General features: G+C 40.7%; 1 protein-coding gene across 1 annotated transcript in view; it reads right to left on the bottom strand.

Annotated features, from left to right (window-relative positions):
- The window catches only part of bahcc1b (BAH domain and coiled-coil containing 1b), a 115,775-nt gene extending 98,582 nt beyond the window's left edge, over positions 1-17,193 (bottom strand). Inside the window, 3 exon segments of the mRNA XM_036572604.1 lie at positions 7,810-7,966; positions 7,968-8,118; positions 16,970-17,193. Coding sequence (XP_036428497.1) covers positions 7,810-7,966; positions 7,968-8,063 — 253 coding nt within the window. The 5' untranslated portion in view covers positions 8,064-8,118; positions 16,970-17,193.
- Positions 17,194-18,343: the final 1,150 nt, after the last annotated feature.

Raw genomic sequence — 18,343 nt, 5'->3', positions numbered from 1 at the left:
GTTTTATGTTTATTTGTGTTTATTCTAATAACATGGGCAAGCAAAAACATACTTAGTACCAAGATAAATGGTTTGAAAATAATGTGTTCAGGTCAAGACTTTTTTGCAATATATGTAAATCTGTTGGGTTTTGTGACATCACAAAAATAATGAATTCAAAATTGGTTGTTTTCAAAGCTTGGTTTGCATATAAGGACTGTCTGACTGGGGAGTGAACAGTACACTTTGAAGCATTAACAGTGTTTACATACTACATCAAAAATGAGATTTTCCATGATATAGGCCCTTTAAGGGAAGAGGAGTGTGTGTGTGTGTGTGTTTCCATTATTTCTGTTTAAGAAAGCTAGTTTGCATGTCAGTGTGTCAGTGCGTGTGTGTTGGAGATAAAGAGCATGAGCGAGCAGGAGAGGGATTCTGACTTGTGGTTTAATGTCTTCTGCTGGCTGTGTTCATTCCGTGCATGTGCATGCACGTGTGTTTAGCACATTTATCACAGCCAATGCTTTTGTATCACTTATATAAATACAAGGTGAGAGGGTGACAATTTTCAGATTTGGTGTGAAAACACCAAGGTCGTTAGTTAGCCTGTGTGTTTGTGCACAGACGTAGGGTGCTGCACACTTCAGAATCATTCCTCTTTCCCCTCTTTCAGGCCTCCTCACCTTCACTAGGCCTGGCCCACTCCTTCATGAGCTCAGCTTTACTCTAATTTACACTTTCTGTGTAGTACATCAAACGCAATGACCTATCATTGATCACAAATCTAGTCAATAATTAATCAGTATAAACCAGGCGAAAGTGTAAACATTGCAAGAATTAATATTTTGAATATTTTGTTGCTTTGCATCACTCCAAAATGGTAACTTTACAGGAGAAGTCAGAAACATTTATTACTTGTTACATATTATATATTAATGTACAGATTTTTTTTTCAGAATAATTCTAGACCATTTTAACTCAGATGAAATGTTCATATAATGTAAAAAGGTTTTCACTTGGAGGAAAAGAACAAAAACAGAAACAAGATTGGAGTAGATTTTGATCTGACAGTGATGGCATATGTTATGATATGAAATATTATATTATGATAATTGATATGTCTTATGGTTATCTATCTATCTATCTATCTATCTATCTATCTATCTATCTATCTATCTAGACTACATACATAGTTTTATGCAAAGGTTTTCCGTGTTCTAACTGTAAATAAGTCAATACATTCTGTACTTAAATAATAAACATTTTTATTTATTCATACATTTTGCATCAAACAACTTGAGACAAAAACTTCACACTTTTGCTCATGCTGCCACATTTTTATTCATGTATTGATCAGGGTTTCAAAACCACATATGTATATATATATAACTGAAAAAAAAATATATATATATATATATATATATATATATATATATATACGTTTTTCAGTTTTTTGACATAATTTGAAAGTACCTGTTACCCTTTACATTCTGTGCAATTTTATGATGAATGGACCAAAAGAAATGGCCCAAAATTACCTGGAAAAAATTCTGGTTCTATTGACTTACATTAAAAGTAAAGTATGTTTTTCCTTCTCCTGTAAAGTTATCATTTTGGAGATATGAGGATTTGTTCTGACAGCAGCAATATACATGCATACAAACATACATATATACATATATACATATGTAAAAGCTTGTATCTTCATTATTGCCATTTTTAATTTTTTGCCATAATTTGAAAACATCAGCTACCATTTACACTGTGTGACAGACAGACCAAAAGAAATGGTTCAAAATGTAATTTAAAAGGTTTTTTCCTTCTCCTGTAAAGTTACTTTTCTAGAGATATACTGTTTTGTTCTGTATATATATAATTTTGACAGTATATATAGTTAGTATATCGTCATTGTCATCAACGAATGAAATATTCATAGGGTATGTCTCCAGGCATTGCTGATGTGCAGAGGCATTATTTGAGCTCAGAGCCTGTGGTTGTACACAAGGCAGAGCAGAAGAGCTCTTAGTGTGCTGGGACACATGAAAGCCCCTCGCCAGCACTGATCATGTGTGTGTGTGTATGTGTGTGTGAGTGCTTAGGAGGGGGACTGTGCCCGGTTCTGCCAGCACAGCTCTGCTGAATCATCCTCCACACGTGTGCACATACACACACATACACACATGCAGAGTGCTCAGCTGGCAGGGAGAGTGAGTGGCGACGGAACGCGCCGGGCTCTGTGCTACCAAGCAGAGGTAATTGGGCCAGATTACCAACCAGGTGGAAACATTCAGTCTCTTTCTTTTTTTCCTCTACCCCTCCTTCTCTATTTGTCCCTCTGTCCCTCCCTTCATCATTTTTCTCACCGTTGTTTTGTCTCTTGGTGTGACCAAACACAAGGCTGATCCTATTTCTTGCTTTATCCATTCAAAACAACTATACACACGTTAAATTCTTCTTCAAAATGTGTATATGTATCTGAAGGCTTTAATCCTTTGGATTGGATGTAGACAAAGACCCAGATAAATATAAATCATTCTGTGATCTTAATCTAATTATACTACACATTTCCACTCAAACGAATATATGGACAATGTTATCTGAACATCAAATGCAATTGCAGTTTACACCAGTATATTTTCAGTCTGTAAGTCAAACACATCTTAAGTGTAAGATGCTTTCAGTTGACAAAAAATCCTATAAACCTTGCAAAACCAGTTTTGAAGGACAACTGCTTTTCTTCACAGCCCTTTTCTACACTGAATAAAGAAGACACAGACCACACAACAAAGAGAAAGGGAATGAAACAGAGATTGGAGAGAGAGAGGGAGAGCTGTAAGCATGTAAGCAGACTCATGCCAGAACAGCGCACTAATTTAAACTACAAGCCCTATCAAAGCCTGAGGGGCTGCAGGCCGCTCCCCAGCACAGACAGCAGAACAGAGCAGCAGAGGAGGAGCAGGAGGACGAGTGCGGGAACAGAGCGGACGATCAGGAGGATCACTCACACACGACTCGGAGCAGAAGAACTGAAAGAAAAAGCCAAGCTGAGCTCGACAGGGTAAAGCTCTGCTTTTACATACACATGAATGAAAGTTCGCAAAGCCTGCACGGTCACACAATATCCCTCCCTTCAATAAAATAAAGACCGTGGGTGGGGGGGGTGAGGTATTTGCACGTGAGTGTATGTGAGAGAGAGAGAAAGAGAGAGAGAGAGAGGTGGTGCTTCTTAATTTAGAGTAAAGCTCAAGGTTCACTGCTGTGTGTGTTGTGTGTTTTGTGTGTCTGTATCTCTACCTCACCCACACTCTCACACACACACACACATACAGCACACACTGGTCCTCAAAGAGCATCCCAGAATGCTCTTCTCATTGATTTTCAGAAATATTCAGGGTCTTTTAAGCATTCCTTCCACCAACCATGTCTGTGCTCTCCAGGGAGGCGCACGCATGTGTGTGTGAGTGCGTGTGTGCGTGTGAGTGTGCATATGTGTCAGAGAGAAAGAGAGTGCAAATGACAGTGAGAAAGGGGGGGAGCAGGACAGTGACTTTTAGCACGTTCAGCACTGGCATAAACCAATTATGACACTGTATGAACCCTCCATAGCAAGAAGAAATCCCTCAAAGTAGGAATGTATGCATTTGCAACAGCAGGGAAATTTAGGTGTAGACTGTGGCTGTCCAGAAAAACAGTTGTCTTTTAAATTGTTTGAAATTTTTGTGTTTAATCGAACAACAGAAATGATCCAAAATTGATTGAAATAAAATCCCTACACTGACTTACATTTTTGCATCCTTCTGTAAAGGTAATATTTTGGAGATACTTGTTTTTCTTTTTTTGGACAGTGATGAAATGTTGTTAGTGCATGTAGCCCTTTTTTCCACCCATCTCAAGGAAAATCTGTATTTCTTTTATTTATTTATTTTAAAGAGTTTGATGTAGTAAGTAAAATGATTACACTTTCAAAACATGAATGAAATATATTTCCATACATGGAAATTAAGCTGCAAAAACAGGCCACTTTTTGTGATGTCATAAAAACCAGTGTATTTACATATAACCATCTATTCAGCCTAGAGCAGGGCAGCCAATAAGAACAGAGATCAGTCTTAAAGACACTGTAATGAAAACAGACAGTTTAATTGTAAGGGATAAATAAAGAGAGGTTAGAAACAGTCATGTACAATGGAATTGTTCTATTTGGTGCATAAACTCACACATATGTCCTAACTGGATTTGAGGAAATGAAATAAAGTACAAGAAAAATGCAAGATATAACCCTTTTAATGAGGAGTTCTTTTACTGAATTCAAAGTGAAGAAAACACACTTCAATTATAGCTTCACTTGGGTGGCCAATTTCCATTTCTGGTCAAACTAAACTATGAATAAAACAAGTAAACTTTATTGCTGTTCCAGAATTTAGCCATTTAAACCAAGGTGTGACCTATTTCCATTCCACGCAAAATGTGGAAGCAATCTGAAGCACTTGTTATGAATTACAATTTGCATGAATTGCAATTAGCATTAAAAAGATGCTCAGAGTGATTAGAGGATGCCTGCATTTTTTGGAAAGAGGTTCTGATATTTAGAAAAGAGCTGCACTGAAGCGGAGTCTGAAGCCTCTGTAGAAGAACAAAACACCCCCCCACACACACATGCATGCATGCATGTGCACACACACACACACACGCATAGAGTAATGATGCACCTGTACAGCATGAGCTGGCGTCCGCCTTCAGGCAGACGTTACAGACATCTGCTGAGGAGATGGAGCTGAGGAAGAAGAGTGTAAGGGAGGGGGAAAAAAGAAACAGGAGGGGAAATAATAGAAAAGGCATCCCACTGTACATATTATCCCCACACAATAAGAAAAGCAGCACTATTTGATCTGCACATGAGCCGAAATAGGTATGGCAGTGCAACAAAGTCAGCCTGGTGCTGCTGTTTAAAAATGGATTCAGGAAGACGCTGATATCAAAAAAAGGGACAATGGGCTAGCACAGCGCATTAAAACTTAACAGAAAGCAAACGAGAGAAACCAACGTTTGCTCAAGAGTGACCAGAAACGAGATGTGTGTGTGTTTTTGTGGAGTTTGCTCTGCTCGCTTTATGAATTAGACTGAGGTATTTGCGTGGGACAAACAGAAAGGATTTGGAGGCCCCAGAGGGAGCCGATAGAGCCCCATCAAGCAGAGCTCGCGGCCATCTGACACCTACCGGGGCATTCACAAGCGGCAGGGTTACAGGGCCTATAGGGCATTTCTGCTTTTAAAGGGCCCATATCATGGAAAACTGACATTTACTCACTTTTTTTAATAAAAGGGGTGCTGTAGAGTTACACTGTTAAACTATACTTTGGTAAAATTTCAAAACATACCATTCACCCCTGCCCCCCATCCCATCCCCACCCAGTCCACATATGGAAACGAAGCTGCAAAAACAGCCTGTTATGAAATGATTGCTTTTGTGACGTCATGTTGAAGTTACACGGAGTTTTTCAGCCTGGACTGTGAAGAGTCACAATACAATACACAATACAGCCTGGGCAGCCAGTCAGAACAGAGCTCATTTACATATATCACTCTTAAAGATACAGTAACAAAAACAGCTTGTTTAATTCTGAGCTAAGAGAGGTCGGAAACGATCTTGTACATTTGAATTATGATTTTTTTTTTTGACACAAACTCACATAAACTTTAAGGAAGACAAAACAATTGAAGAAAAAATATCATATGGGTCCTTTAATTGATACAAAGCAGTGTAATGTAGGAGAAAAGTTATGTAGTGAGTTCTCTAACACTCATAAACTGATGCAGCTCCATAACTGAACCAGCAATGAGCCAAGACGGTAAAAGGAAAACTATAACGGACATGAAGTGTTACTGTAGTACAGTTGAGCTACAGTCCCATTAGAGAGATCGACACACAGTCAGTCCAGCACGATGAATACAAAGACAACAAAACACACAATACAAACAGAAGGGCTTGTTTGGGTTATACTGTCCCACTCCACCAGAATGCCAGAAGAGAGGGGCTTCAATCTTTACAACAAGAAGAAAACATCTCACTTTCATTTCATATTCGCGTTATTGTACGCACACTTTAGAAAGCAAACATTAAGGAGCGTGAAAATTTTAAAATGCAAAAAAATACGTTGTGTATAAATTTAATTTAGCCTAATTAAGACACACATTTCCACTCAATTAAATACAACACAGTCCACTGACTCTGCTACGGCGATATAAAATACAGCTTCAGTTAATATAGATACATTTTCAGTGTTATTCAGTTCAGTTCATTATCAGTCATGCAGCCCACCTGGTTCACTTTGTAAGCAAATAACACGACCTTAAATAAACGCTGCGGAACTTTAAAACTCACATTTACAAAGTAGCTCGATGCAGCTGATCCAGAGATATTCATTTACAGCGAAAGCAGAAAAATAAACTACAGCTAACACAGCAGTTCAGCAGATGAGATACCGAGAAGAGAATGTCACCTTCCATCAAAACATATAACACAGGCTCAAAAAACCAAACCTAAAAATCGATCTGTAAAGCTGAACGAAACGGGTTTAGCGTTATTTATACTAGCCATCCAATTTTTGTCTCCTCTCAGAAGAAATATTAATCACACACATGAAGCCTGCGATCAGTTAAACCCTCAGCCTGTAACGCTTCCATTAAAGAGGAGCCTGAAACATCACGTCACATCACTCCGTCGGAATCTCTAAACGCCTGAGAAATTAAAAAACAGTGACACAGCTGTAACGAGCGGTGGAGGAGTGCAGGCTGGCCCCAAACAGAAAAGCTTCTCTCCTTTTAAGAAAAATAATGGCCTGTGTCTGCACTGCTCTGTGCATTTACATCTGATTAATAATGAATGTGATTTAACACTCGTGCCCATAGCCTTTCTGTGCGCGCACGAGGCGGACTTGTATCCTATCAGTGCGTATAAAAAACCGAGGCTGAAATGCCCTCGTGTCCCAAAAGCACTCGCAGTTCAGAGCCACAGCCACTTGTTAAATGTAATGCAGGCCATTCACACCCCGCCACACAGCGCTCAACACACACACACACACACACACACGGGATTTTCTGCTGTTACAGAAGCCTGTATTACCAAATCACACACACACACACACACACACGACTGACCCTAATCCTGGACACTCTACGATGAACTATAGCCTACGGCGCGCGCGCACGCACAAACACACACACTTTCTGCCCCATACACACTCCCCAAACTTGTGAGCGGTGTGAAGGCGCCGCGGCAGCGATAAGTAAAGCGGAGAGAGTGAAACAAAGGAATCGTTCCAGTGTGCACACAGCGCAGGAACATACGAGAGAGAGGAAGGCCAAACAAAGAGACAGCGCTCCCCTTAACACAGCAAAAGTACGACAACTCTAACATGTGGGGTTTATGAAGAATGCAGCACTGACGCTGACTTTTCACCAATGTATCTTAGAAACGCTAACTTGGCGTAACACAACTACACATGTTCATATGTTCAGGCGTCCTTACTTGTAGCTCATGCGTGAAATAAATATGTAACTGTATTTATTATATACACACAACACACAACCAGACGCAATTATATATATATATATATATATATATATATATATATATATATATATATATATATATATATATATATATGTATGTATATATATGCGCACTTCTGAGTACGTAAAGTGGTCAGAAGTGCGCAGTGAGACCATTCTCAAAACAACAATGACCACAATGCTTGACTACATTTTGCGTTCCAGTACATAACGCGCGTGTGTGAAGCAGAAGCAGAGGCAGCAGCAGTGTGGACAGACCTGAGTGTGGAGGCACAGGGAGGTGAGGGGGGTAGTATTTTCCAGGCTGGAAGTGGCCGGGGTGCTGCGGGGCGCTGTGTGCGGCGGCGCGGTGCAACAGCGGACTGCGCTCAGCCAGCACATGCGGCGGAGGAGCGAAATCCCGGCCCTCCATCCCCACAACAGCGTCGGATAAATCCCAAATCCAAAGGGGGGCAGGCAGAAGGCCGAGCTGCTGCTATAATCCCGTTAGGAGCTGCGTCTAGCTCTCGCATTCAGCACGGCTTTTGCTCTGACGGCCGGAAAAGGAGCGCGGCCCGCTCATAGTTTCTGCAACACAAAGCACACACACAGAGTCTTAGTCCCAACTGCAGAGGAAAGTGGAGTAAAATTCAGAGACGTGCACACGCATGATGAAGCACCCGCGCGAAGAAGTCGGTCGCGTGCTGGGCTGTAGGAGAGTCCGGCACTGGGCGCAAAGAGTCGCGAGCGCGTGTGAAATGCAGGCAGAAGAGAAAACGAGAAAACGTCTGCTTTCCTTTCTCATATTAGCTCAGCTGAAGGAGGCAGAAATGTAACAGACACAAACACACCCCCCACATACACACGGTTACGCAGGAAAATCAGTCACGAGCTTCAGGTGATTTACACAAAGGTGGAGCGGATCAATTTTGCAATTTCACAGAAAATATCAGAAGGAATTGTATCAATAATAATAATAATAATAATAATAATAATAATAACAACAACAACAACAACAATAAATATTCAGCTTTGGGTAAACAGGTAAGACTATCAATTTATCAATGGACAATAAAATATTGTGGGTAGATTTAATTTAATTTCTATCATATATATATATATATATATATATATATATATATATATATATATATATATATATATATGATAGAAATTATGATAGTAATTTATATATATATATATATATATATATATATATATAAATTCCAAGAAATTACTTTTATTTACCCACAATATTTTCCATTGATACCCTTTACTCTCTTAACAACAGCTTGATGGAAGCACAAATCGCCAAATCTTATTTGCAATTGATTTGGTCAGTCATTTTCTGTTAAAAGACCGTGTTGGTGTGAATTGATCTCTCCTCATTCTGTCTTCTTAATCCGGGTCTACGGGCGAACAGATTAGGCCTCGTCATCGTCACCTTTGGCCCTCAAATCTCAAAGTTTACTAGATCTCGCGTATTAACTGAAAACGACATTTCTTACGTAGTTATACTAACACTATTACTGTAAATCCAGTCAGGGTACCTTTTATACAGTAAGGCCGAAATTCACCGTACAGTGTGGATTCTGTACCAAAAACACTGTGAACTCACTCCAGCAGAAGCAGTGACTGTGGAGGTGAACCTGCCTTTATCACAGCATCTCAGATAAGGCAGCAAACACAATGGCAATGAGCTGCATCACAGACTGAACCTCTTTAGCATGCCAAGCTAAACGGTCAAAAAATGAAAGGAAAACACGTGCAAGTCTTCAAAATATATATGACCACAATAAGAGTGCAGCGTTGAGCGATCGGCAGGGTAGAAAAGTCGCCAGTGGTTTGTGCTGGAGCTGTGTCTGCTGCCGAGGCTTCTCCCATTAAAACAGTTGCACAGCCGGGATAACACGAGATTGGAAAACAGCGAATAGTGCAGCTCTGGCGGTTTCAGTGGCGATAAATGTGCTTTGTCCGCTTTTAGACGTAAAGAAGAACTACACACGAGCAAACAGAAACGAACAGGCATAAACAGCGATACACATCCCTATTGTTAGGAAGCCCAGAGAAGACGGCACTACCCTGATTCCTCAATGACAGCGAGATCCTGTAAAGCTGAGGCATAAAGGAGATAGTTCACCCTTTATGATCTGACTGTGGTGCTCTTTTGGGCAGTATTGGAGTGAATTTCGGAGCCACGTTTCCCTCGTGTTGGGCTCGTGTTGATCTCGAGCTGAGAGGGTAAGAACAGTGGTCTCTAACTGCTGTCGAGCAGTCTACATGTTCAGTCTACATGCGTATTCTACTGAAATCAGCCTGGAAAACAATGTGACTGTACGCGGTGGGAGAGGCAGAGTGTCACACGCTCAGACTGCACATCTGTGTGAACGACCCGCTTCTTTAGATCGCAGCGAAAACGCCAGCAAACGGTGGAAGCAGCAGAACAGTTCAGTCTCCGTGTAATACAATGTTGAACAATACACGAGGAACTAAACACGACCGACACTGTAGTCCTTTAATCCAGCGTTTAGAAACTACAGTTGGTTGTATACAATGGAAAAATGTACAATCTACAAACACTGAACTCGGTCGCAGTCTGATTATAGTTCAGTCTTAAATTCAGCTTGTTCATTATTATTTATTCTGTGAGGAAACATACTCGACAAAGTTTTTTTCTTACAGTTTGCTTTTACATGACAAGTCTAACTGTAGTTCTGCAGTAAATGCAAACAATCGCAGGCATCACGAGACGTACAAATAATCAACTGCTATTATTATTATTATTATTATTATTATTATTATTACGACTGTTATTGTTGTGGCTGTTAGTAATAGGCAGCTATTTGAAGCATGAAATGAATGGCTTAGATAAATTTCTTCCTTCGCTTATACTGTCATCATCACAGCCTCACAGACATTTAGAATAAAATCAGATATTCTACGAGGAAAAAACAATATAGTAAGAACAGCTGTTTAAAGCAAATGTTTATTATTAGACATTGAACTGTATACAATATAAACGAATTACTTACTGGTAAGTTATTCCTTGCATAACAATAAATGTTTAAAAAAACATAGTGTAAAAAATGCGTAAAAGAAAGCAGAGGCAGATTCTTAAAAAAAAATAAAAATAATAATAATATTAAAAAAGCATGGAAACGGTTACATCCTAGTTTGTTGAGTGCAGTGTGTGCGGCTGAAGTTCGCTGATGCGCCGTACTGAAGCGAAGCCTCGTCCATCCAGGCTGAGGCTCTTTCCTGAGTCTGCTAATGCTACTGGAGGAGAAGGAGGGAGGGGTGGTTGGGTGTGGGGGGCAGGGAGGGAGGGCAGTAGGCTCGCCCATTGGTCTAATACCCACACGGCAATAAGCTCGTGCAGCGCGCCCCAGCATAAACATGGGCTCTGATTGGCTGCTGGCTGGAGCCAATGGCATTTCAGCTACAGGCAGCTAAACAAAACGGCGGGCGCTACATTCAAGCTCTGCAGTAAAGCTCAGTCCACAGCACGACCACATGGCTCTCTACTACTCTGCGTATCTCTACAGCAAAGCAGCTGCCGAACTGCTGAATACACTTTTCTTATTGTAATAGAAGCCAGCACTGGAGCTGCTTTAGAGAGTGACAACATATTGACAGCAATTAAAGAAGGTAGCAGTTAACTTTTCCTAAGCAGGTCCTAAACAATACTAGAAAACAAAAGGATGGACCTGACCCTCTGAACAAAACAGACAAAGGTAACCAACACATTCTGTGACATCTTTTGCTTGTTCTTCGAGAGAAGACAAGTTTAAACCCATAACTGGCTTTGTAAAACAGCGAGCACGCTTTTCAGATCTGGAATAAAATAAAAGGCTCAAACTGACATAACTTGATCCACAGTTACAAAATACATCAGACTGAAAGTACGACAGTGCATCTCTTCACTGAACTGCATATTCAAATCTTTCTCGGTTCAAAGGCACAGAAAGGGTTAAAATTCTGGGCCTCAAGCTGGAGAGTGTTTGATTGGTTGGCATGTTGCCAGAACGGTGTCAATCATGGAGTGTAAACAAGGCTCTGATTGGCTGCTGGCCAGTCCGCACTGGGCTGCCTGAAAAAAGCAATTACTGGCCTTGCGGTTTCAAGGCGGCCCAGAGCTGGATGATGAAAGGAGATAAGGAGGGGCGGTTTCAAGGCCTCCCCCAGGCCAACCCAGCTGGCCCCAGAGCTAAAGCAGAGTCAAGAGTGACTTAATCAAAGGGAATACGTTAAAAAGGGGGAAATTACATGTTGTATTAAATATAGAGTCTAGATGCGCGGATTAATATAGCTTAATACAACAGCAACGCAATAAAACGAGCGGACAGCGCGAGGAACTGAGCGAACTCGAGGAAGAATATCGGAATATGAGTTTCGCCAAAAAACGCTGGCGCAAGCTACGAATGGAGACCAAAGAGCCGACCTCCAAATAAATGACCGCACAGGACGGAGACTTTTTTGGGGGGTGGAGGGGGGGTCTCGTTGCTCGGCCTAATTAATGTATTTTCTATTTGATAAACGGACATTTCTCAACTGTAAGTAGTCTGCATGGTGTTTTCAAAAGAGTTTTTACAGGAAAAAATTGTTTAATGTTTAATTTGTCAGTTTTACAAGAGGATGTTGCGTTTTAAAGAAATTTAGCAGAAGCAGAGGCTCAAATATTTCCTCTATTATTATTATTATTATTATTATTATTATTATTTTTATTTTTATTTAGTAGCAGTAGTAAAGGTAGTAATAGTAGTAGCAGGCCTCTAACCTGCATTGTGTATCGCGTACAGGGTGCAGATAAATGGAAATATTATAGGCTGCACACAAACCTTGGACTGTGTTCAAAGGTAATTTAGCCTACACTAAATGTTTATACAGTAATTAATTTTGGCTGTTCAGTCAAACCATTTTCTCTTTGCTTTACATTCTTTTAAAGTTGGATTAAAGAAGCAGCACTTTGAATGAAAGAGATAAATGCTGTTTAAATCGCCTGATCTGTTTTCTATACAAACGTTAGTGGACGGACAGATTTGAAGAAAAGAATAACGAAGAATGACAACTTCTTTATTTGTTATTTTATGTCCCCTCAGTCTCAAATAATCACAACATTAAAAAATAAATAAAAGCATTTATATTATTCAAACGAAGTAGGAACTTACCATGTAAAGCGCGTGTAAAACGTGCTCAGAGCTCAGTGGTCTACACGTCTATTGTTGCCCCCGTGTGGGACGACAGCAGTGGTTTAGTACTAACTACACACACACACACTCCTAAACCTGGACAATCTACAACTTAAAACGAGTCTAATACTGGACTTATGGGAAAGCAAGCGAGTACACAAACTCCGCATGTGGATCACAGAACACACACACACACACATACACACACTTTCCTGTGACAGGAGCCTTTCATTTACTTTCGTGTTCATTTACTTTGAAAGGCTTGAGAGCAAAGCACCGGCCAAATCTATTAAAAACAATATATAATAATAATAATAATAATAATAATAATAATAATTATTATTATTATTATTATTATTATTATTATTATTATTGTTGTTATTATTATACAAAACAATTATTTTTTTATTAGTTCTTTATTGGTTCCTTTAAGCAGACTAAAAGGTGGGTGTGGGCTTCGTGTTTTGGTGGTGTACGTAGAGCAAAACCCACGCGCGTTCTCTCTCATACACACACACACACTCACACACATACACACTCACACACACGCACCGTGTGCCAGCGCGAGCTGCCCCGCTGTGGGACGCGGGGATAATTAATGCGGAGTGACTGATTGCTCTTGAAACAGAGCAGTCCCACCAAGAGCATTGTCCAGGCTCAGTGAAGCGGCCCTGATTGACACTTTCCCTCCATCTCCCAGCCCCGGTCAAACTACCGGAACGGGCCGTTTGTCACCAGCGCGGGCCAAGGGTGCTGCGAGCCCCAGTTATTGTTATAGGCCGCGCTCGCGAACGCACCCTGCACTCTCACACAGGCCGAGATCCCCTCTGTCCGCCTTCGGCAGAGGACGCCGGGAGAGAGTCGATTGGCCGCTCTGATGGGAAAGCACCAGAGCAGCTAACATGCACATGCATGCACACACATGCCCATGTAGGTTAGAGGCCGCACTCAGCGCTCAGCGCCAGGCTGACTGAGGAGCGGGTATCTTTCAGGTGATCAAGAAACAGCAGTTTCACTGGAGATGAGCACGAAACTTCATCATCCTAGCCTAATAACTGTAGTTCACCTACGGGCGAAATAAGCAAACCGCAGAAACTACAACTCCAGCGTGCATGAATTTCATAGCAATTATTATTAGCAGTAGTAGTAGTAGTATTATTACTGGTGTTTTTCATTATTATTATTATTATTATTATTATTATTATTATTATTCGTGCTAAAAATGTTTTGAGTTTAATAGTGGCATTACATTATTATTATTATTATTTATTATTATTATTATTATTATTATTATTATTATTATTATTACAAATGTTGCTGTTAGTAATAGGCAGCCATTTGAGGCATGAAATGGACGGCGTATACACATTTCTCAGTCATCCTTCGCTTATTACTGCATCACCGCTTTAGACTTTCCTATTAAATTAAATTTAATATTAGTAAAAAACAGCTCTATAAATATTAGATATAATTAAATAAGCAAAGTAATTCAAGTTGACCTCTAATTCTTCCTAATATCATAGCTTTTTATCAGTTTTCAGCGTAGTGTTCTTTTCAGAGAGTTTAAGAGTCCTTGTTTTCTTTGTAAGTAGAAGTCATTTTTGATATCTTACAGGTTCGTATAAAGTGTAATAAAAAGGTCTCTGAAACACTGAATTACTGAGTTAGGGTGACTCCATGGCCTTGTGTTGTTGGTCTTCACCACTTGTTTTGGGTCTCTGCTGCTCATCCTTGCAGTGCTGCGTAAAATGGCCATTAGTGGTCAGTAGTCACGGTATGAGAAATCAGGCTTGGGAGATGAGTGTCACAAAATGTATCTATAGCCTGTACACATAGGCCTAATTCAAATGTTTTTCGCCATGTTTTTTTAAACGTGGGTGCATAGTTGTATGAACACGTGTCAAACTCGGTACAAACTGTGTATAACTTTAAGGGCGAGATCTCACTGTGAAGAACAGAGGCTGCATTAAAAGACTGGGTGCTTTCCAGTACGTTGCTGCTCCACGTAGCAGAAGTGTGTAAAACGCAGACACTAGGCTGTCGTGTGTAACCGAAAGGAAGGGTTACGGCCTAATGCCACGCATAGATCTTCACCCGAGCTGGTACACAATAAAGCGTGTTAGCTCTCATTTCTAGTTACAAGGTGGAAACTCGGTGCACTAGGGCTGTGTGGCGGCGCCCTATTAGAGCACTTGACTTAATTGAATAAGCATACGCGCCCATGAGGGAGACTACAGCCCAATCGCCATCTATAATTTCCACAGAACTGCGTTTCCGACGGCGAGGTTATCAATAGGAAAACCCATCTGTGTCCAATTAGGCCGAGTATGGACTCAGCCCCATAAATGACACGAACCTCCCTCATTACGACCTGTTTTATTGAAAAAGCTAAAAGTCCAACTAAACGGGGCTAAAGAAGTGTAACAGAATACACTACACATATGGGCTATGTTGGTTTGATTAAAAAAGACGTTCGTTATCGTCTTTGTATCAATGTTGAGTGATAAAGGTGTTTGGGATAAACTAGCAACAAACTGTAGAATATGCAGCGTGTAAGGAACAGCGTGTGAGGAAGCATAAAAGAATAAAAGAATGTGTGTGTGTGTGGGGGTATATATATATATATATATATATATATATATATATATACACTCCATGTGAGGATCTAAGAAAGATAGAGCAACTTTAAACCTTAAGCAAGAAAACTGAATGATAAACGGGTGGTGCCATTACGAGTTAAAGTCGCTGCCTAAAGCTGATCGATTGCATTTACATTGAGATAAAAGAATTTCTTCTGCCCCACACTGCTTTTATTTATTTATTTATTTATTCATCTATTTATTCTAGATTAACTCATTATCGATTTAACCTGTTATGCATTAATATGAACTCACGTAAAATTATACTATCCCATTTTTATGTCGCTGAACGTAAAATCCACAATGTAATCAGATTCCACATTGGAGGCCTGAATTATTTCGTATTTTTTTATTACTTTACATTAGTCTTAGCAAATGGGCACAGACGTGACAGTCCTAAAGCACGCCTATAAAATGATCGTGCACTATCTGCTTTTATTGATTTTATTTTTTTTATTTTTTTTATTTATTTATTTTTCCGCCATGTAAGGTATTGTGCTGTTTTACATTGAGTGTATGCTTTTGTGGAGACCTGAGCTTCGTATCACTGTTTCTTAGCTGTGGAAATTCTATAGCGAGCCTTCAGCCGCGATCATGCTGTTGTCAATCAGCTCCACATGCACATCGAGCCTACAGAGGCCTAATGTGAAAACCCGAGTCAGGCACTGGCTTATAAGAAAAGAGCGGATTAACGACGCGTTTCGATTGGGGGTCTAAACAAATTCAGAGTCTAGCAAAGCCACAACACACCGCTGATAAAAAAAAATACCACTTTACAGCACGTGTTTCACGCTACAGTAACCGCGCTCTGGCCTTGTGAACCAATAACCTCCAAAGGCACAACAGCTCATGATTTACCTCGACAGAAAACTTCCTAAAATGGTGACGGCAGAAAACTCTGCATGCAAAACTACCGTCAGAAGATCAAAGTGTGTGTGTGTGAATCGCCGTGTCTTTCTGTGAGCCCTAAGGTGTCCGTTTCAGCATCGATTATTTATTAACGCTGCACGAAAACGCCAAAATGTCTTAGCAGTGTGTGTGCAAAAGTTAAAGAAAGTTTAACCCAAATGCAGAGTGAGGCCGCTACGGCCATGAGACTGATTTGCTTTTCTGATTAAATGGACTTCTGATTAAACCTAAGAGCGTGGAAAAAGCTTTTAAAGTGATCTCAAAAAGCTCCATAAAGAGTGCAGAAAAACCTGGTCTTATGGCCCAAAATCAGTCACCGCTGAAAGGAAAATACTGGGGAAATATTGCAATATGACGCAAAGCATGGGCACTGTGGATTTAAAATACTGCGATAAATGCCTAAAATAAATGAAATCTATTTAGTGTACGCTAACCCACACAGACTCTCAGATTTACGAGTTGTCCTTAGAATCTGACACAATTCTTCGTCAAGCAGTAAATAATGCGCAAAGTGGGTTCATTTCCATGAAACAGTGCTTTGTGGCATCACTTTTTCTTTCTGAATATATTCATCACACCTGCGTAAAAATGACACAAGCGCGTGAGCCCGGCTTCACAGAACACAGCATTCTTCTCTGAAACACTCGGGCTAATTCTGGGCGATTGCGATAAATCAGAATGTGAAGAGTAGAAAACACCTACCTATAAAAACGCCAATCCGGACAACAAATCCGCTCGAACAGAACAGAGCAGAACAGAGCAGGAGAGGGGCTGCCTATTGATTTACGCCGAGTGGAGCAAAACGCAGAAAGACGCCAATCCCGCACATTCAGCTCTGATAATGAAAAGCCTTCTGAAGTTCTCCCTCTCTCTCTCTCCCTTACATCATACTCAGAGCCGAAAACCCTCAGTGTTTAGAAAAGAAGTGCTTCAGTTTATGTTCTTGGTTGTATCATTATCTCTAAGTCAGAAAAAAACTGTGCTCGGCCCCTCTTCTAATCGCCAGATAACAGATGAGTTGGGTTCTGTGCGCTGCTGTCGCTGTTATGTAGTCTAGTTCAGAGCGCGAAGCGAATCCGTCCGAATAGAGCCAACTGCCTCTTCGAGCCTCTATAATCACAAATTTATGGCTGGATGACGCGTCCTTGTCTCCCACAATGGAGCTCAGTGACATTAAACAGAAAATTGATGGAGATACTAACGAAATTTAATCTCTTTTCTACATGCACACCATTCCGTTTGGTCTGTTTTTAGTGGAGGGCGCACACGTACATTTCTAAAACATACCACCACTCCCTGACACACCTTATGCTGTTATTATTTTTTTTCCCCTCGCAAGATTGCTGTAGTGAACAGGACCTTGGAAGGGGCTGCGACCCCCTTTCTATCTCTCCGGGGAGACCTGGGACGCATTCAATCACTTCTGCTCCTCCATATTGGACTTTTCAGTCCCTTTTAAAAAGACCCCACCTTCATCAAGCTAACCGCGGTAGCCTAAGCGTTTTTCTCTCAAAATGTACACGCGGACATTCACCCAGCACGAGCGACTCCCTCACTAACCATCGCGCTGTTCGAGCATTCGACGCGTGGCGGAAAACTTCGAGGCTTTGGGCACCAAAAAACCTCATAAGGTCACATTCAAAGCAGTTCTTCTTGTTTTCAACACGCTGTAAAACATACTGCCGTACAGGACAGACATACGTTCTTGTTTGCTCGTTGAAAGTCTCATCAGAAACGGTTAGCACAGACAGAAACGTTAGGATCACTAGTAAAGACACCACAAACACATTTTAGCTTCGAAGAACTGTTTACTCAAGCACTTACAGGTTTACCTTGGAGTAAAAATATATATCCATTACAACAGACACTGGTTATCCTTAAATAAAAGCAATGCCCGTCTCTAACAGCAGGTTAGGAAAGAACTCGTATATTTTTACATCCAAAATAGGTGATTTGCCTTGAAAGCGAGGCGTGTTTTTCCCACTCTTCCCCGGAGCAAAACTCTGGCCCCTCCCCCATATCCACGAGCACCGCCCATCGCGACTGACGTCACGCCATTAACCCTTTCCCTCCCGG

Source organism: Colossoma macropomum, unplaced genomic scaffold, assembly GCF_904425465.1.
Source record: "Colossoma macropomum unplaced genomic scaffold, Colossoma_macropomum, whole genome shotgun sequence".
Lineage (NCBI taxonomy): Eukaryota > Metazoa > Chordata > Actinopteri > Characiformes > Serrasalmidae > Colossoma > Colossoma macropomum.
The sequence above is the reverse complement of the archived record's forward strand: the minus strand, read 5'-3'. Positions and strand labels throughout refer to the sequence as shown.